At 38.2% G+C, this 20,289-nt stretch overlaps 3 protein-coding genes across 3 annotated transcripts; 2 read left to right on the top strand and 1 right to left on the bottom strand.

The window, feature by feature from the left end:
- Window positions 1-308: 308 nt before the first annotated feature.
- LOC122135083 lies at window positions 309-4,798 on the top strand. Its single transcript, XM_042713029.1, has 5 exons — window positions 309-1,164; window positions 2,704-3,098; window positions 3,174-3,334; window positions 3,413-3,545; window positions 3,622-4,798. Exons 1-5 carry the CDS (start codon window positions 906-908, stop codon window positions 3,790-3,792), a joined length of 1,119 nt encoding a protein of 372 aa, XP_042568963.1. The 5' UTR covers window positions 309-905; the 3' UTR covers window positions 3,793-4,798.
- A 2,605-nt stretch (window positions 4,799-7,403) lies between these two features.
- LOC122135082 (transketolase-like) lies at window positions 7,404-16,772 on the top strand. Its single transcript, XM_042713013.1, has 14 exons — window positions 7,404-7,674; window positions 10,770-10,887; window positions 10,986-11,099; window positions 11,639-11,736; window positions 12,013-12,204; window positions 12,557-12,684; window positions 12,787-12,983; window positions 13,111-13,275; window positions 13,825-13,981; window positions 14,104-14,234; window positions 14,338-14,421; window positions 14,558-14,654; window positions 15,687-15,806; window positions 15,947-16,772. The coding sequence occupies exons 1-14, from the start codon at window positions 7,571-7,573 to the stop codon at window positions 16,117-16,119; spliced, it is 1,878 nt and encodes a 625-aa protein (XP_042568947.1). The 5' UTR covers window positions 7,404-7,570; the 3' UTR covers window positions 16,120-16,772.
- A 433-nt stretch (window positions 16,773-17,205) lies between these two features.
- Window positions 17,206-19,120, bottom strand: LOC109064220 (troponin C, slow skeletal and cardiac muscles-like). Its single transcript, XM_019081212.2, has 6 exons — window positions 18,904-19,120; window positions 18,262-18,292; window positions 17,973-18,119; window positions 17,766-17,880; window positions 17,534-17,670; window positions 17,206-17,443 (listed from the first exon to the last, which is right to left on the bottom strand). Exons 1-6 carry the CDS (start codon window positions 18,925-18,927, stop codon window positions 17,412-17,414), a joined length of 486 nt encoding a protein of 161 aa, XP_018936757.2. The 5' UTR covers window positions 18,928-19,120; the 3' UTR covers window positions 17,206-17,411.
- Between the last annotated feature and the right edge of the window lie 1,169 nt (window positions 19,121-20,289).

The following is a 20,289-nucleotide window of genomic DNA, read 5'->3' as shown; positions in this document are numbered from 1 at the left end:
AGACAACTCTGAACAGACATACACAAAAATGAAGGGGAAAGACTATAAAATACACACAGATGCACACCTACAGAGATGGAGAAAGACTGAAATGTTAAAATATAATACTTTATTTGAAATGTAATGCTGTTATTGTCTTGATACTGATGTTTCTTACAAACACAGCTTTTTGCTTCAGTCGTGTGGTTTGTTTGTGGATTATTGTGCTGTTTGGACTTTCATTCTGACGGCACCCATTCACTGCAGAGGATCCACTGGTGAGCAAGTGATGGAATGCTAAATTTCTCTGGTTAAGAAATAAAATCTTCTACATCTTAGATGGCCTAAGGGTGAGTACATTTTCAGATGAATTATGCCTTATGTACATGCCCGTATACTCATAAAGACTGTTATGGTCAAAATGGTCTTTATGCATGATTTCAATCAAAATAAATGTAATATAGGCCCTTAATTTCACCATATTTAGTCGATGAATATAATTTCTCGGCGTCGCCGGGAGGAGAAGGAAGGCAGCAGTAGGTGGCGCGCTCACTACGTTCACCGGTAACGCGCTGCAGCCCCGCTCTTTCTCGCGGAATTTGACACTGACAAGGAAGTGATGCTGTCATTCTAAAAGCCGGTTTTAGAGCTCAGCGCTTTTCAGTCAAACGTTCTTTCTTAAACGAACGCAGTATCTGTACCAATAGAGAATGAGAGCATCACGTGTCAGGCTGTTCTTCTGTTGACTAAGATGTGTGGCATCCGCATAAGTCACATGGGATCTGGAGGCATTCATCGCCAGGGACGTTTATCCTCGTGTACATTTAAGTATCTTTGTTTAGTGTATATATATATGAATAACTGTAGTTTTAAGTATATCCTCATATAAATATACGTATATCCGCATATACGTACGTTGTAGCACCATGTATAACTCGGAGAGAATCCCTGAAACAAGTGTCGATCAGAACCAAACTAATGGAAGCAGAAGTGATGTGAACTCTGACGGGACAGATCAGTATAAAGACCCCACTGATTCAGTCCCAAGAAGACCTTCCAGAAGAATCGTTCTTCACTTTGATCTCAACAACACAATCCTTGTATCTGACGCAGTCACGCGACAAGGATCTGTAGCTGCTCTTGAATACTTCCTGTCCACGGTGACCTGGGGGCGCATGACAAAAGGTAAGACCACTTATCTGGGGTTTTTCAACTTTTACAGACCAGAAACCCTCAAGCCAGATTCTCAGCCAACCACGACTACCTATATATGTGTCGCCTATGAAATGTATATTAAATAAGTAAACGTTATTTCCCATGCAAAAATAATATAATGTGTTAAATAATATTTTAATTTAAAATAAAATATATATAAATTATATTTGTATATATTTATGTGTTTATATGTTATATATAAGCACGTAAATATACGTGTTAATATTAACCATTTGTATAAGTTTGTATATACTTAAAAATATATATTATAGTACAATGCATTATGCTCAAAGAAATGTGTTTGTGTAAAATATAGGATATTTTTAATCTTTTATATAATATATAATGCATAATAAAATGCTATGCACTCCCTTATAAAGAGTTTTCATTTTTAAATGTTTACTCTTAAAGGATTAGTTCACTTCCAGAATAAAAGATTCCTGATAATTTACTCACCCCCATGTCACCCAAGATGCTCATGTCTTTGTCTTCAGGCGCAGAGAAATTGACATTCCAGGATTTTTCTCTATTTAGTGTACTTCAACAGGCACCAACAAGTTAAAGGTCCAGATTGCAGTTTCATTGCAGCTTCAAATGGCTCTACACGATCCCAGGCGAGGAAATAAGGATAATGTAGCAAAATGGTCGGTCAATTTCGTGAATAAAAAAAAAATATATATATATATATATATGTGCATGTGTGTATGTGTGTATATATATATATATATATATATATATGTATATATATATATATATATATGTATGTATATATGTATATATGTGCATATGTGTATATATATATATATGTATATATATATATATATGCATGTCCACGACTTCACGTATTACATAATCACGTTGGAAATGTCGCATACAGTTAGCTCTTCATCTGTGTACTCCAGTACAAAAAGGTTGGGTAAGGCGAAAAACTCTAATTTTCTCCTCCAACTTCACAATCATCTGACATTGTTGTTTTACCTTTTTTTTGTAAGTGTCGTTTGACTTTCTTTGTACGTTCACTTTGTAAACACTGGGTCGGTACTTCCACCTACAGTACGACCTTTCCAACGTGATTACGTAATGCGTGAAGTCGAGCTACTGCAAGACATGCATTTGTGATTAAAAAGTGTACATATTTTTATTTTTCTGAGAAGTCGACCAATTGTTTCACTAGATAAGACCCCTATTCCTTGGCTGGGATCGTGTAGAGCCCTTTGAAGCTGCACTGAAACTGTAATTTGGACCTTCAACTCGTTGGCCACCATTGAAGTCCACTATATGGAGAAAAATCCTGGAATGTTTTCCTCAAAAAACTTAATTTCTTTGCAACTGAAAACAGAAAGACATAAACATCTTGGATGACATGGAGGTGAATAAATGATCAGGAAATTTTTATTCTGGAAGTGAACTTATCCTTTAATATTGTAGCACATGCAGTGGCTGGTTTGCATCATGACTCAAATGCCTTTGCTCAGCATCACGTCATATGGTTCTTCTCACTGTTCTCAGGTAAATGGGAGTGGTTGTCAGAAGCACCATCTCTCCTCCAGCCTTGTGAGGGCGCCATCACATACTACACACAGTTTGGCCGAGTGGCAGGCTTCACCACCGTAGGTCCAGGCCGACGGTTCCGGAGGGTCCTGGAGGAACATCTAGACCTACTCCGATGGCCGTCGGACATACCTGCAGATAAAGAGCTGTCTGTTAAGGGAGAAGATGGGAAGCTGTATCACTGGATCCTCCCTTCCTTCTTCCAGATGCTGCAGGACTTATCTTCACAGGGTTTGGAGTTCTCCATCCTGTTCCGTACATTCGGCTCAGATCTGCCCCGTCTTCTGAATGCTGTCAAGCGTGCTGTAGAGCAGGGCTCACATCCGCTCTTCCCCGACCTCCCGGCTCTGAAGGTATTTGATATGGAAAAGTAGGTTTTGTGTTGTCCCAGATAAACCGAGCCTCATTAAGACCGTCTCCTCTCACAGCTGAGGGTGAACGTGACCGCCGGGCGCATCAGGTGCAGCGGTAAAGGCGCAACTCTGATTCGTGGAGAAGAACACGTGTCCACAAGGGATGGAGAGCGGCATGTTTACCAGTACCTGAGCACTGCTGAGGGTCTGGGTGGCTTCCAAGACCACTTTGATTGGTGAGGAGCAAGTTATGGATCTGAAAACAATGTAATTGTATTGCTTATCATTATCAAGCTTTTGTTTTTCCTAAATAGGTGGGCACGGAACACATACTCCATTTTAGGAGGAAAGCCACTCTGGATTGACCCTTTTGACACCAAAGTTCAGCATATCTTCATTGATGACAATATTCGACAAAACGATGAGGACACTATTGTCCATCCTAAGGTATTAGATGTAAGTTTTCCCTTCTCCAGTTTGATCGTCCCATGTGTCTTACCCCTGTGCTCACCTGTTTCTGCAGGTGTTTCTGGACCCTGAGGGCTGTCAGACTCGAACAGCCTCCACATCAGAGCTGTATGATCTGTGTCTGGTACAGAACGACCTGCTGAAGGCCATTTCCGAGCCTGGATATTTCACCCGACGCATCCAGATCTGCATGGAGAACTATGAGGGGAACATCCAAACGGGATAGCCAGATGAAGCTCAAGTCATGCAGGGAAACACAAATTATGCTTAAACACTATCCTGTGGTACGTGCCTATATGTGGAAGAACCACGTTTGAAGATCTCTGCTACAATAACAGATCGGCACTCTTTAATGAAGGATGTTGTAATCTATAGATACATATCTACTTTACCATCATAGTCAAGGGTCAGATTTTGCCCCTGAAGATCTAACAATCATAAACAGCACATGCCATAGTGTATGTAGACGTTATTATGGTCATAAGCATTGGCAGCTGCTTCATAGATCTATTTTGTTATATCCACACATAAATCAAGGAAGGAAGATGGTTCGACCAACAGTATTCTCAGGAACATTCAAGGGTAGTTTTTTTTTAGTGTTCTTTATTTTTTGATGCATTTAAAACCAAATAAGTTGAATATCAAAACACTTAAATTTGTAGACATATTTTGTGAAGATTTTTTTCTTTTTTGCACTGACACTAATATATTTTGAAACCCTTTTGGTTTGTGCTAACACTAATTTGAAGCTGAGACTAACCAAAGCAGAATTTGCTAATATATGTAACATGTTCACTGGATTGAGTTGCTCAGAGTTTACATTAATGTGGTTTTACATGTGGTTATTTAAATCACATTGCAGTTACCTGCTAAAGTGTCTGCATCCTCCTCTCTAGGTACAGAGTTCTGAGGTTGTATTATATGCACAATACTGAACTTCTAATTTCTAAAACAATGTCTAATTATATTCAAATTTTCCAAAAACAATAATGCGTTTTGATTCCAGTGGAATGCAGTTTTTCACTCGATTTGTGCATCCATTTCCTCTCACCGTCATTGGAGGATGTTAATCTACTGAAGCTTATCATTGCACAGTTACTGCTTTTATTGTGTTTTGTTACTTAATGCATTATTTATGATGGCTATTTTGAAGTAGGTTATTTTGTTTTACTATTTATTATGGTAGAATTTTTATTTGGCAAGAGTTGCGAAAATAAATTATTTGGACTTAATTAACTTTGAATTGTGTTGATTGCCTCTGTATTTATCATTTGTTTACATAGGTTTTAAACAAACGTCTTATCTGCGTCTTATCTTACATCTTAAGAACTGATCATTGGGGATACTGAATAGTAACTAACATTTGCTTTAAAAAAAAGAAGCTTTAATGAGATATTAGTCAGCTTTCTTTTTAAATGTTTCATCAAAACAAAAATGATAATCATACTCAGGGTTGTAACAGGGCTGAGGTTTTGTTCGGAATGCATGCACATGTAAACGAAAATGTGAGTCGGATTGCAAGGTTTAGAGTTTAATACAAAACAACATTCAGAATCTAATTTTATTTTTATTTTTATTTTTTTTATTTTTTTTTGAGTGTTACTGTATGTAAAACCCCCTACTGAAGTATGCCACAAGAAAAACTGCTTCTAGCTTCTTACCTTCAGGTTTTGATAAAGATTTATAATATTGGTATATAATGCATACATGTTCACATAGGAGATAAATATGAATCATATGCATATGCCACAACTTTTCAATGGAGGCACTAGTACTGAGACTCGTGGTGTTACTATGGTAACGATTCAGCGCGAGGTGAGTGCCACAGAAAATATGTTCAGGTCTACAAGCTTAAGTAAATCCTTTGTTAATTCATTGATTGGAGTTAGCGTGCTGATTACGTCACTGTGAACGAACTGATTCATTTAAAAATCGAATCATTTAAGCACTGAAAATTCTATCAACAAGGTAACATTAACCAAGACAGAAGAATAATGTCAGACTGTGATGAAGATGAGCTTTTGAAAGCAGAGAAAGAGGATGAAGAAGGACAGGGAGAGAGAGATGATCTTGAAAGAAAAGAGAAGGATATTTCAGGACAAGAGAATCAGGTAACCCAAATTTAGCTATATAGACATCAAGAGCCAGCAAATAACGTTAACAGTCATCAAGTAAGGTTAAAAAGATTTTAATTTATTATAACTGTGGGCAAGCAGTAAAGGCCCTTGTGCTCTTGGACAACCCTTTAGCAAATACTGACGACTACATCTCTCTCAGCTGGACAAGGATCCCATCACTGATGGAGAGAAGTCTGAGGCACAAGAAAGGGTGCGAAACCATATTCTGTGCTTAATTAACTGTTTTCATTTAGTTGTGTCAATAAAGGACAGTGTTTCCAATGTAATATCTTTTTTTTTTTTTTTTTTTTTTTTTAGGAATTTGAAGATGGATATGCTGAAGATCAAGAGGATTACTGAATAGGCTGTGCTACATTGAATATACTTGTTAATTTCATATTCAGTAAAGTTTACTATCACGAAAAGTTGGTTGGTTTCATTTCATGTAATATAGTTCCTGATGTGATCTTTATAGCTGTAGCCGTTGGTAAAATGATACTGTCTAGCATTTATCACTAGATATGATTACAAGGTTCACTGTAATTTAATTCCTACTATGAAGAAAACAAGGAAATGCATTGCGACCTAATTTACTGTCTAATTTAAATCAATGTGTTAAAAGGAAACAAGAAAGAATGTGAATAGAAATTGGGAGCTTGAGTAGCCTTTGTTTGTATGTGTTTTATTTTTTGCAATGTCACACACACGTTGATATTTTGCCAAGAGAGAACAAGAAATGTCACTTCCTGGTTTGTTAGTACCCATCCATATTAAAGGGGCAGAGCCTTTTTCTTTTGTAAACTGTAAGCCTGACATAGCAAATAATAGTCTTTTTTTTAAATGTAATCACTTATTGAACCTTTAGAAAAAAATATAAAAGAAGATCTAAAAAAAGGTTTGCATATGTTTTGCATTATATTTCATACATTAGGCTTTTATGGCCCTTATAGTTTGAAAGGCCTATAATGATAATATAGAGCTCACAATCAAGGAGGAAACACACAAGCGTTTTATTCAAAAACATGCAATTTTGTGCAGAGTTATGTTTATTTAGTTATGATTTTCAAGGAGGAAACACACAAGCGTTTTATTCAAAAACATGCAATTTTGTGCAATATTCTGATTGATAAGCTTATTTATATGATCAAAACTGTATAAATAAGATTATATCTGTATAACAGTACAGCTAAAAAATAAATAAATATATATGAATCCCAATAATGTGCTTAGCGAAGATGAAATATTAGCATTTTTTTTATGATCAAACCTCTGTAATGTTTTACTTTGTGGGGGGAAAATGTAATGCAAAAATGGAGGTAGCCATTTATGAATGATTTAGAAGAGATGTTGAGAAAAATGAACTATCACTCAGAAAGCAAGTGTACACGAGTTCTGCACAAAAATTTAAATAAAGACATATAGTGTAATACAATCAATGGGTATGATTGAGAGATGTTAAAATGTATCATACTGTGTACACGGTTTTAAAGATTCGTTGATCCAATCAGCTCCTTCATTGATTTTACAACAATCGCAAACATTTAATCACTGAAGATTTTATTTAAATGTAAAAAAACAACAACTCACTTGTGTCCCACCCTAATCTTATTTATGCAAGGTTTAGTTTGTCTGATCTGGCAACCTCTGCTCTGCTGTCCTGTTGCGACACGCGTCTCGTCCAATGGTTAGCGTCATCGGATGAGTTGACAGTTGACGTAACGCCTCATTTAAAAGCTACAGCGCACCACGTTACCCGCGTCCCACACCACGCTCGGCTCTGGAGGCTACTGCGTCTGTTTTAGCAATTACAGATTAACGTAGTATCAGAAGAGTTCATTTTTTCTGCGTTATAGCCTTCGCGTTCATTTCATCGCACACAGCTGAAACATGAGCTATCACAAACCCGACGAGAAAACCCTGCAGGCCCTGAAAGACATCGCCAACAAGCTCAGGATTCACTCCATCAAGCAAACATGCGCCTCAAACTCCGGGTAAAATCTTCTGCACTTATTGAAATTCATGCGTAGCGTCTTTCTATGATGGCGAACGACAGATTAGCAACCGTATGCGTACATTTATATAATGCATCGTGCAAGTGTTCACTTGTTCCTGCATAGCACGTGTGAGGGGGCCGGGCACATTGGTGCTACCTTTATTAGTTTCGAATCATTCGACCTTTTTAGCTATTATAAGTGAGTCGATAGCTTTGCACTACTTACGCGACATATTTGAGAGCTTTTTAGCCCCTCGTGGCCTCGGTGAAAATTGGCTTAGCCTCCCATCGCCCCTTCATTAGCACAGGTCTGTGGGATTATAAAGTGTGTGTTAATAATTTCTAAATCCTCGCGTTTAAGTTCTACTCGCTGAGCCGCAACTGATTTATTGTGGCGATTCGTAAATGAGTTGTTCATTTGAGTCGGATCTCTTCAGAGCGGTTGTTGAACCTGTTCACAGACTCGATTCAGAAGCTCGCTGAACCGATTTAGCTGACAGAAGATAATGTTACAAATAAAACGTTATGGGAATGCGTTTGACTTGTAATAACAATGAGTTGCGTTTTTAAAAAGTCGAGATGTAAGTTAAATTAAATATTTTTTTAATTCCAATTATATTTAGATTCTAGGCGACTTTTTAAACTGTTGAATCATGGACAATCACCCTTTTATACGTACCAAACAATATACAAATTTATACATGATGAACCGCAATATATGTTTACATAATGACTTCATAAATCGAGCACGTAGTACCACGCCGGGTCAAGGCGACGTGATGACGCAATTACGCTGTGCCGCAAAAGGATCTTTTTTTTTCTTCTTTTTTTTTGAGCCGGTTCTTTAAAATCAACTGTTCGAAAGAACCGTTCTGCGCAAAAGATTCGGCCTTCCCGTTACTAATTAGTTCATCGTGCGAGCTCGCGGCTGCACGCTACAGGTTGTCACGTGGAGTCGTGTAGGTCTCGTGGTTTCCGTTAAGCTGTGGGTTAAAGTGCTGTTAGGCTCCATGAAGTTATAGTCTGCTGGAAATCAAATCAGAAGCATGTGGCGATAAGCAGAGTTCAAATGAAGCTTCCGTGAAAGGAGAGCTTTGCTTTGGCATTGCTCAATCTCTGCGTCGCGGTTCTCTTTTGTAATGCTGACCAGTGACCAGCTAAAATCGAAGAGGGGAGTTTCTAAACTTGACGAGGATAGAAAAGCTGTTTTATTAGATGCCTTCATTATTTTTTTTGTAGCGGACACCTTTTATTAGAGGGTTAATTTGTTACAGTACTCTGCACACACCCTTGCTGGCATGCAACAATCTTTCATTCATTGAAAATATTGTAAAGGAATTTCCTTGAGTGTTGAAACTTTCCCGTGACTGTTTTACGGTTATGACACTTCCTCTCTTTCTGTACTTCTCATTTCTATTGGCGTTTGTTACCAAAGTCTTTTTCCCTCCTCTCAAGGATGATCACATGTGGAAGTTTAAACAAGGCAACAAGAAAGTAGTGATCATGACTTTTACAATCTAATCCTTCATTCAGAAACTGATCAGTCGAGATTTGTTTAACACCTTTTTTCCGTTTTCTTTATTTCAGCCTAAAAGAGTCACTGTATAGGACAAAGATGGTAATTCTTCAGTGGTGTTTTGTTTGGTGGATAGTTAGGAATGTATTGAACAATAACATAAGACTGCATGTATTTACTTTCACAATAAAATGGTAATGTTGTTTTTTCAACAGGCAGTTTTGTGACTACTCAGTTGCATGAGTGCTTTACAGACTCTGACTTTAAGATCATGTTACTTTAGTTTAAACCACTTTGGGAACAAACAAACTAACAGTTGTACTGCACCCTCAATTCAAGTTCAAGCTCACACATTTGTATGTTTTTAACAGTGTGTTTCAGCTTAATGTTTTGATAGTAACCATTTTTTTTTTTTTTTAACTAGCTTGTCCATTTTGTATGAAAGTCCATTTTTGCGAAAATATATTTGTGACTTTCTCACAATTATGAGTTTGTCTGTCAATTCTGAAAATTCAGGATTTCGAGGTATAAACAAAATTGCAAGAAATTTTTTTTTATTATTATTATTATTATTAGTATTATTATTATTCCATGGTGAATTCTGGTTTCCAAAGTACTGTGAGTCACACGTTCATTAAAATAATGTAATTTCAGTCCTCTTACTTGCCCTCATATCGTTTCAGATTTGTATGAATACGTTTCTTCCATGGAACACAAAAGGAGAAATTCAGAATAATGTACAGGTCACTCTTTTCCATGCGATTACAATGAATGACGCTATATTTTGAATATTATTTTTCTTTGGAGGACAATATTTTGAGTGATTTTACAATGAATGACGCTGATGTTCTGTTATTTTAGCTGGGCTGGACAATATATCGAACGATATGATCATGCGCATCTCATCATAAAGCCGGTTCCATGATTAGCGGTAAATCCCCATCACCTGCTTTCAAAATGGAGCTGCAGTTAATACACAGAGCCGTAGTTCATGACAAGCTACGCTATATCGAGTTCATTATCAAAGGCGATTCATCTTCAATAATGAACTCGATATAGCGTAGCTTCTCAGTGAACTACGGCTCTGTGTATTAACTGCAGCTCCATTTGAAAGCAGGTGATGGGGGGTTTACCGCTAATCATGGAACCGGCTTTACTGACGAGATGCGCATGATCATATCTCGATATATTGTCCAGCCCCTAACCTCTGTTATTTTAGCTTTGTACCTCAAAAAAAGCAAGATATGTGCCATGGTTTGAGTCCTTAATCTATTGCATTGTTTCTTTATCAGAATATCAGAGGCTTCAGCCCTGCTGATCATTAAATGGCTTGTATATGATGTGCCTAGTTTGGCAGTAGCTGAAGTCATTGATTCTGATAAGGTCTGTTACTACACCTCAAGCCCCAGTGATGACAGAAGCAACTTTTGCCCTTGAGTACCATTTGCAATCGTGTTCTAGTTAGAAGTGAAAGATAACCTGCATGTCTGATTGGTCTTTAACATCCAGCATGTTTGAGCTGATGGTTACTGGTTGATGGCTGGATTGATGATGCTGATGTGTTTTCTCATTCACAGACACCCCACCTCGTGCTGCAGCGCTGCTGACCTCATGTCAGTGCTGTTCTTCCACACCATGCGCTACAAAGCCGATGATCCTCGCAACCACAACAACGACCGCTTCATCTTGTCCAAGGTGGGCTTTCAGTCCGTGTTGAGCATCCTTGCAATCTTTAGCTTTCTCAGAGTGCTTAGAGATTAAATGTATTCCGCCCCTCATGTTACTGTTTTCAGGGCCATGCTGCTCCCCTTCTGTATGCTGCCTGGGCAGAGGTTGGATTCATCAAAGAGTCTGAGCTGCTAAACCTGCGCAAGATCGACTGTGACCTGGAGGGTCACCCCACCCCTGTGAGTAAGACCACTCTTATCACCGCATATACACTAGCTTTCAAATGTTTGGGGTCGGTAAGATTGTTTTAATGTGCTTGAAAGCAATCTCATATTCCAACTTAGTGCATTTATTTAATGAAAAATAATACATTGAAAATAACAGCTTTCTATTTTAATGTAGTTCAAAATGTAATTTATTACTGTGATGACAGGTGAATTTTCACCAGCTATTACACCAGTCTTCAGCGTCTCATGATCCTTCAGAAATCATTCTGATATGCTAATTTGATGCTTAAGATTTTTAAGTATTAACAATGCTGAAAACAGTTGTGGTGCTTAATATTTTTGTGGAAACAGTGAATTTGTTTTGAGGATTCTTTGATAATAGAAATTAAACAGAACAGCATTTATTTGAAATCGAAACTTTTAGTAACGTTAGTTATTTTGATTTAAATATATGCATCTTTGTTGTAAAGTATTAATCTTGCTGACTTGGTGTATAAATTCTTTCACATAACCATTTATTGTGCAATTAACCTCACTTCTGTTTATTTCAGAAACTAGCGTTTGTGGATGTTGCGACAGGTTCTCTTGGCCAGGGTTTGGGTGCTGCATGCGGTATGGCGTACACTGGAAAATACTTTGATAAAGCTAGGTATACACGTTCTCCCAGTTCTCCACATTATTTGATTCCCTCTTTAAATAAAGTTACTCCACTTTTTTCTTTTTTTTTTCTTTTTCTTCATACTATAATCCTGTGTACTCATTACTTGTGTACACCAAATGAAACGTCTCATGCTAAAATGGCTCCTAAACAAAAGTTTTGCTCTCAGACCATAGTAATTAAAAAACAGTGCAGTACAGGAAAATTCCCATTTCTGCTGATCATTTGATGCTTTTGTAACTGGACGTGTCTGTCTTGTCTCATTAGCTACCGTGTGTACTGCATGATGGGAGATGGTGAGTGTTCAGAAGGGTCGGTGTGGGAAGCCATGGCTTTTGCTTCCTATTACAAGCTTGACAATCTGGTGGCCATCATTGATGTGAACCGCCTGGGTCAGAGTGAGGCAGCACCACTGCAGCACAACATGAACATCTACAAGGATCGCTGTGAGGCCTTTGGGTAGGTCTCACGACTACAGCGAGTTTTATCTCCTGCTTTGATTTGAGATAGCATGGTAGTATACTACTTGTACACAGCACATATACTCCAGAAACAGCTGAACTGTGCAGCACCGCAAACTGGAGCTCCTAATAAAATTACTTTTTTTTTTTTTTTTTTTTTTTTTATCAGGTTTTTTTCTGTTTTTTTGCTATTTTTAGTTTTTTTTCCCAAATCTGTCAGGCCTATCATTGCAAAGTAGGCAGTATAGAGTGTATACTAAGCAGTGTGCTAGTATTCTGTTGAGAACCCAGCCACTCTCTTTGTATTTCATATGTTTAGTCACTGGCACGTAACCAATTTGTTTCTTCAGCTTCAACACTTATGTGGTGGACGGCCATGATGTGGAGGAGCTGTGCAAGGCTTTGTGGCATGCTGAACAAACGAAAGGGAAGCCCACTGCCATCGTAGCCAAAACATTTAAAGGCAAAGGACTCAAAGGTGACTATCTATATTCTATACTGCAAGACCAGCATTACATTAATGATATCTGTTATTCTGATTGTCCTCATTCTCATGGTCTGACCTGTGATCTTTGTTCAGGTATTGAGGATCAGGATAACTGGCATGGGAAGCCTATCCCTAAAGACTGTGTGGAAGAGCTGATTAATCACATCCTGTCCCAGATTCAGTCTCCCAATAAGCCCCTCCACCCTCAGCTGCCTAATGAGGATGCTGCTCCAGCTGACCTCACCCCCATCCGCCTGCTCACAGCTCCAGAATACAAGATCGGAGATAAGGTGATGAACTGTCACTGTAGATGTTGGAGTTTTTAAGTGGTTCTTTTTTCTGAGCAAATGCTTCCTGTCTTCATAAGTTCCTCAAAAGAAGGGTCTATAAAGCTTCTGCTTTTGTTTTCCTACTCAGATGTCCACCCGGAAGGCTTATGGTGTAGCCCTGAAGAAGATGGGGGATGCCAGCCCTCGTGTGGTGGCCTTGGATGGTGACACCAAGAACTCAACCTTCTCTGATATCTTCAAGAAGGCCCATCCTGATCGCTTTATTGAATGCTTCATTGCCGAGCAGAACATGGTGTGTAAATGGATGGGATTTTTCTCCCCCTTTTAGAATGATAATCAACTAGTCATGATGGCAAAGCAAAAGTACATTTGCTGACAGTGTGTGTCATATGTCACAGATGAATGGGTCTGAATACTGTGATAAGTTGAAGGTGTGGTGCACTATTCATACAGCGCATTGTAAACGCCTGACCTCACCCCGTTAAAATGTTCTGTTACTATTCACTTTGACTAATATTTTTGACTGCCTTACTCACTGCCTCAAGTTCTTACTCAAAAGGACATGATTTCCTTTCTGCATAAGCGTGGTTATTCTAAGGTCAATATAATCTAAAAATTTTCATAAAATATTTTTCTTAAAATATAACTTTCAGCAGTAAGTAGGTAGACAGGTTGTTGTATTTAGCTGTGTATTAAATATTTTATTGTTCCTCTAAATGTTTAAATTAATCTAAAATACACTCTACTGTTCAAATGTTTGGGATCATGTTTTTATATGCATGCTTTATATTTTATCTAATAATATAATGTATTAAATGTATTTAATTCCTTTGTTATCCAGGTGAGCGTGGCCATTGGTTGTGCTACTCGTAATCGCACCGTTTCATTTGCCAGCACTTTTGCTGCCTTCTTTGCTCGTGCCTATGACCACATCCGTATGGCAGCGATCTCCCAGTCTAACATCAACCTGGTTGGCTCACACTGTGGTGTTTCCATTGGTAAGGCTCTGTGCTGTGAAATTCATGGATTCTTTCCATTTTATCTGGTCTTAATTTATAGTCAAATCTCTTGAATCTGAAATATTTCTTTAAAATGTTTCTTGACTTCTAATTTTGTCCAGGTGAGGATGGCCCCTCGCAGATGGCACTGGAGGATCTCGCAATGTTCCGCGCTATCCCAACATGCACAGTGTTTTACCCTAGTGATGGAGTATCTACTGAGAGAGCCGTGGAGCTTGCAGCCAATACAAAGGTGTGGTTTATGGTTTCCACCTGATGGTCTATTATATATAAAGTTGTGAGAAAGTTAATCTATTGTTCTTTGGCTCAGTGTTCATGCCATTTCCTGCTTTCAGGGTATCTGTTTCATCCGTACCAGCCGACCTGACACTGCAGTCATCTATGATGCCGGAGAGAAATTTGAAGTTGGCAAAGCCAAGGTGAGGAGAATAGCCATGCTGAACCTTGTCAATTTGGTGTGATGTGTTTAGTAATGCAGTGAGCCTCCTGTTGGACCGCTGTGAAATGTCTAAGAGGTCCAAGGGCTGTTCTAACAGTTCTCTTTCTGTCCTGTAGGTGGTGCGGCAGTCTGACAAAGATCAGGTGACTGTCATTGGAGCTGGAGTAACACTGCATGAAGCGCTGGCAGCACATGACCAACTGGCCAAAGAAGGTTTGTATAGCGCTTATTGGACATAACACTACATTGCTATCATTAACAGTACCTCAGTTACAGTATAGAGAATTAAACTTGTGATGAAAGTATAATAAATTTATATATAAAACACAACGTACAGTATATATATTTTTTTATATTTGTTTAATGGCATCTTTTTTATGACTCTGAATTTTTTTTCTTCTAATATTTAATCATTGACTATAGCCATTCAACATTATAGTACAATTGAGAGCTATCCATTTTAACATTTATTAGACTTTAAAAAAATAACTTCTAATTTAAGTGAACTTAAAACAGTCTTCACATAAACCTATTATAATGTCATATTTAGCTACCTGTGCCCTTCAGCAAGTAGGAAATAGACAGAAATTGAATAGTCATCAATCACTAAATTCTAAATTAAAGATAAATCCTTAAAGCTACCAAAGTTGATTTCCTCGTATTTTATTTTTTTTCCTCTTCTGTTCTTTGATTAACTGACATCACAGTAGCTGGGTTATTAAGGGTATTTTATTTGCTTTAAGAGCTGCTGCTGCTAAACATGCCACTGATCTGACACGCATCGTATTTTCCTTGACCTTTTTCTGACCCTTCAGCTCTTAAAGTCTCTACTAATGAGCTGATTTGTTGAATCGGGTGTGTTAGATGAGGGAGACAGTGCTGGGCTCCAGGACCGTTTTGAAAACCACTGCATTACAGAGACAGGTTCTTAAATGTGACTCGGATATAACAAATATTTACATGCATACACACTGTTAAGGCAGCTTTAATCGCCTTTTTGTAACTTCATCCCTTAGGTTAACTGATGACACAACTACGTCATTGCATGTTTGTAGTTTCTTTTGCGCTTCAATATGAAATGATATACAGTGTGTCACCGCATTTGTGCATGCAATTAAAAAGCACATGCTATGAGCACAGTATAATGGCTGACAGGACAGGAAAACTATTTTTTTTTTTTTTTTTTTTGTTATGACTTAGTACTGAGTTTCAGTTATTTTAAAACCATGTTTTCTATTTTCCCAGGTGTGAACATTCGGATTATCGACCCATTCACCATTAAGCCCCTGGATGCCTCCACTATTGTGGCAAGTGCTCGTGCCACAGGAGGAAGGGTGATCACTGTAGAGGACCACTACAAAGAGGGTGAGCTACTTTTATGCAGTGAAATACCATCAAGATTAAAGAAAACTAGCTTTTTCCCCTTCCTGTTACCTTCTTTCTTTAGTTTTTTTCTTCTGTGCTGTAAGAGGTCTTTTATGTTGGTTCCTCTGATCTCATTGTAGGTGGTCTGGGCGAGGCCGTCCTGTCTGCAGTGGGTGAAGAGCCTGGCATTGTGGTGCACCGGCTAGCCGTGAGCCATGTACCTCACAGCGGCAAACCGCAGGAGCTTCTGGACATGTTTGGCATCAGTGCCAAATCTATCGTTGCTGCAGTCAAGCAAACTTTCGCCAACTGAAACCGTTTGAACCACCTTGAAAGACACCCTTCCTCTTTCTTCACTTCTAATCCAGACCCTAAAAACAAGCTCACCACACATCCTTATCATTCCAGAGGCTCACGGCTTGAGGATAAAACTAACTTAGTGTGTGAAAATACTCTTAACTTGTGTGCTATAGTCTATACAGTGTTGCCCATAGCTCTGAAGTGTTTTCACTTTGCATCATCAGTTTTGACTTCTTGAAAGCTTTAAATGCTGTATTAGTGTTTTTTAAAGGCTTGGAAGTTTGGATTAGATCAGAGTGCTTTTCTAAATATCATTAAAAACAATGACTATTTCACATTAAGGAATTTCATCCTTTCCCTAGCTTTTGACTGTATGTGTGCTTCCTGGAATTATTACAAGCCATTATCATGAGAAATAAATTTGACAGTAGCTTTGATGCTTTCAGGGAGTAACAAAGTATATATCTGTATTTTTTTTTCTTTTCTCTTTTTTTCTTTTTTTTTACCGCTGTTGCATAAGCTATTGGACAACCCAGTTTTGGAAAGTTAGTACATCAATGTTTTGGTGACTTGTTACCGAGACACGGTCACTGTTGTTGCTTGTGTAAACCTATAGTTTTCACTGAATTTGATGTAATGTGTTAATAAATTTAACTGCCCATCCAATATGCCTAATGTCTTCTTGGTATAGCTTTGTGTATGAATGTGTTAGCAGGTGAGTTTCTCTTGCAAGGGAGCATTTGTTTGGACAAATTGTTTTTTTGTTTTTTTTTTTGTTTTTTTGGATAAAGTTTTGTATATGATATGATCTATGATAGAGGACTGGTTTTCATTAGTTTGGAAGGTGCAAAATGTTCACAATTTCTCAGCTGTCAACAAAATCTTACACTCACTAATGTTTCTTTTTGACAGGTGAGTATGTTATAGAAATAGGGGACGTGTCTAATTCAACACGTGTGTGTGTGTGTGGGCTACTATGGCTAATATCAATTACAATGCTTTGTTAGACACTGTATGTTTACCTCAAAATTAAAAGAAAATCCCAATATCTTTTTTCATTAGTGTTAAATGATTAAAAAAAAAAAAGATGCAACTGTGTACACAATGTTTTTACTTGAGCACAAACAACATTGCTATTTTGGGCAGCAGTACATGACTCCATTTACTTATTTAAGCAAATTACAGAAATATATGAAATACAGATCATTTTCTGTGATTCCCAGCTGAGTGTCCATGTGGTGAGGTCAGAGAGATGGATTATGTCAGGGAATGAAACGACAGGTCTGGATCCGTCAGGCGGTATTTTTACTCGACACCCTTCATGAACTCCAAGAACTCTGTTAAAAGTAATACATATTTAATTTGTTGAAATGTATAGTTTTTCAATAAATATTCATAAATGTACCATGTTCTGAGTGCAAATTTACCATCATAATCAATCTTGCCGTCGTTGTTCTTGTCTCCGTCTTTCATGAGTTCCTCGATGTCGTCCTCAGTGATGGCCTCACCTGTCGACTCCAGCATGTTCTTCAGCTCGTCTAAATCAATGTAACCATCTCCATTCCTTAAGGAGACAACAATAAAACATATCTAGTATAAGGGGTAATGTGAGATATAGCCTACACTACCATATGCTTAAAAAAGAAATCCAGTTCATACTTATCAAACATGCGGAAGACTTCAGCCAACTCTTCTTCTGATTTTCCTTTGCTCTCCTCTTTCATGCAGCGCACCATCATCACCAAGAACTCATCAAAGTCCACTGTCCCGCTTCCTACAACCCACAGAGTCCAATCACCAATGAAATCCCAATCCCTGCCATAAACTACACATGAATATGAATGATATAAGTAAAATCCAACATACCATCCTCATCTACTTCATCTACCATTTCCTGCAGCTCTTCTTGAGTGGGGTTCTGGCCCAGCATTCTCATCACCTTGCCCAGCTCTTTGGTGCTGATACAGCCATCCTCAGCGTCCTGAACGAAGATGTCAAACGCAGCGCGGAACTCTGCCAGGCACAGTCAGAAAGCAGCGCAAATGTCACACGTCAGTAACATTTGTAAGTTTACAACTAAGAGAGCTGACATTGTGGTACATCACAATTCATGCAGCTTTATATTCAAACTGACAGATTAAAAGAAGAAACTCACCATTTTTTTGTTCTTCTGTCAAGTTCTCTACCTGTTAGGTGGAAAAGAGAGCTCAAAACTTTGCTCCACTTGACTTTGATCTAAAAATACAATATGTTGTAAGACTGTACAGCATGTCATTCGACAGACTGACCAAGGTCTTTTCTTTACAGGAATGACAGCTGTCACTCGCGTAATGTTCTTCAGACACCAGACACCCTCTGCCCCATTGTGAAATGCTTAAGCCTCAATGACACTGACCCTTCTCTATTTCACCACCTATTACGGAATATGCTAAATCTAAACCTTACACTGGTGTTGTTGCTAATTTTTTGATGGTGTGCCCTGTGCCCTTAAAAGGGCCCCAAACTTCTGCCTTTCCAATCTTCCATTTATTGATTTAACCTTGAGAGCTAGCTACCCTGACAGTGCACAGATTGATTTCTCTGGTTGATTATTAGTTATAATGCTGAAATCTGTCATTTACAGAGAAAGGAAATGGTCAAGGACCGGTTAACTTTTAAATTTTAACATTTATTAATTTATCATTATGCTGACACGATCATACGATACAACTTATGGGACGTGTTATTACAGGGTCACTCTCCATTCAGGCAGCCTGAGTGGAATGAAATGCTTATAATTAGTGCATTCTTAACTTACCGCTGCTTTATATACATCATCCATGGCTGTTCTGGGTTTGAGGTTTCCTTTTTGAAATTGTCTGTAAACTCCTCACAGGTAATCCAGCACTGAAGCCCTGTCACCCAGCACTCCTCTCTTCACGGCAGACACAGGACGAAGAGTCCCAGGGCTACCTGCCTTGGCCTTTATGGCTGGAATGGATCACCCCAGAAAAGACAGAGCCTTTTGTCACTCCCCTTTTCTATCTAAGAGAGCGAGGGATGGGTGAAAAAGGAAAGGGAGCAGGACAGAAAGGGGTTAGAGATGGTATGGGCTATAAATAGAGGAGGAATGTCAGAGACAACAGGCAGGAGAACTCGAGTTATGACAATAAGTCCTTGGCACTTGTCTCGCTGGCAGCCTGAGCAACAACCCCATATCAAGTTCTAAACTTATCCGCTGGTCAGCTGCATTTGCCAGTCATTGTTGAGCAGCATCCCGACTACATTCTTGTGGCAGGCACTGGTCCTATGTGTGAAGAAAAATTACTATAATCAAAGAGGCCAATAGCAGTCTTGTTATTAAATCTTAACCAGTGTTTGGGGTTGCTGAAGGTTTGGGTCCTTTAAAGGACTGAACATTAATAATTCCCTTCAAAGTTTTACCTTTAGTCAAAGAAGCACAGTGAAAATGTGGAACTGGATAACCAAATTTAAAAAGAACCACACTGGAAAAGTGGTTCTTTTTAAATTTGGTTATAGAAAATATTTGAACAAAAATGTGTTGATGTAAAAATAATAAGAAATATTTTAAAAATCAAAGGTCTGCATTTGTTTCTAGAGCACTGCAGCTCAAGAGGGTCTCTGGGTTGTTCTCAAATCATCCTGGAGAACATGATCATCAGTTAATTAATGAACTATAGTTTTTAAATAAACTCTAATTCTATATTATTCTAAAATCTTATTTTATTGGTTTATTTTTGTTTAATTTGGTAGAGTTTAATTGGGTTTCTCTGGTGTTTTGATGTTTTTTGTTTATATTTATTTTTTCATGTCCACCATAGATAACGTTTTAGATGCAATTCTGAATGAAAGATCAGGGGAAACATCTAATTATTCCAGATCTAAGACTAGTGATATATAAACAGCTCCTTCACTGTGGCACCTCCGCACCACAATTCCACCTTTATTCTATAATTAAGTCCAGAGAAGGCAACCTAGCACTCAAGTCACATCTTTTGCTTGAGCTGCTTGAAAACTTATTTTGTGAATTATTACATCAGTCCTGACTGCAAGTGATATGTCAATTTCTTATCTTATCGTGTTTGCGACAGTTTTATAATTCAGAATCATCTGATGTTGGGTTTTTTCCCCCCTCGTCATCTTTCTCTACAAATCAATCAGTATTTTATGTCAAAATCAGACT

This window comes from Cyprinus carpio, chromosome A23 (assembly GCF_018340385.1).
Source record: "Cyprinus carpio isolate SPL01 chromosome A23, ASM1834038v1, whole genome shotgun sequence".
NCBI classification, from domain to species: Eukaryota; Metazoa; Chordata; class Actinopteri; order Cypriniformes; family Cyprinidae; genus Cyprinus; species Cyprinus carpio.
Note: the sequence above shows the minus strand (reverse complement) of the source record. Positions and strands in the feature narration are given on the sequence as shown.

Bases quoted from the DNA above. Each gene is read 5' to 3' on its own strand.
- LOC122135083 (XM_042713029.1), top strand. From the start codon at position 906: ATGTATAACTCGGAGAGAATCCCTGAAACAAGTGTCGATCAGAACCAA. The intron at 1,165-2,703 runs GTAAGACCACTT...CACTGTTCTCAG, and splicing joins CTGGGGGCGCATGACAAAAG to GTAAATGGGAGTGGTTGTCA. The intron at 3,099-3,173 runs GTATTTGATATG...CTCCTCTCACAG, and splicing joins CCGACCTCCCGGCTCTGAAG to CTGAGGGTGAACGTGACCGC.
- LOC122135082 (XM_042713013.1), top strand. From the start codon at position 7,571: ATGAGCTATCACAAACCCGACGAGAAAACCCTGCAGGCCCTGAAAGAC. The intron at 11,100-11,638 runs GTGAGTAAGACC...TGTTTATTTCAG, and splicing joins TGGAGGGTCACCCCACCCCT to AAACTAGCGTTTGTGGATGT. The intron at 11,737-12,012 runs GTATACACGTTC...TTGTCTCATTAG, and splicing joins AAATACTTTGATAAAGCTAG to CTACCGTGTGTACTGCATGA.
- LOC109064220 (XM_019081212.2), bottom strand. From the start codon at position 18,927: ATGGATGATGTATATAAAGCAGCG. The intron at 17,881-17,972 runs GTATGTTGGATT...TGTGGGTTGTAG, and splicing joins AGATGAAGTAGATGAGGATG to GAAGCGGGACAGTGGACTTT. The intron at 17,671-17,765 runs GTATGAACTGGA...TGTCTCCTTAAG, and splicing joins GTCTTCCGCATGTTTGATAA to GAATGGAGATGGTTACATTG.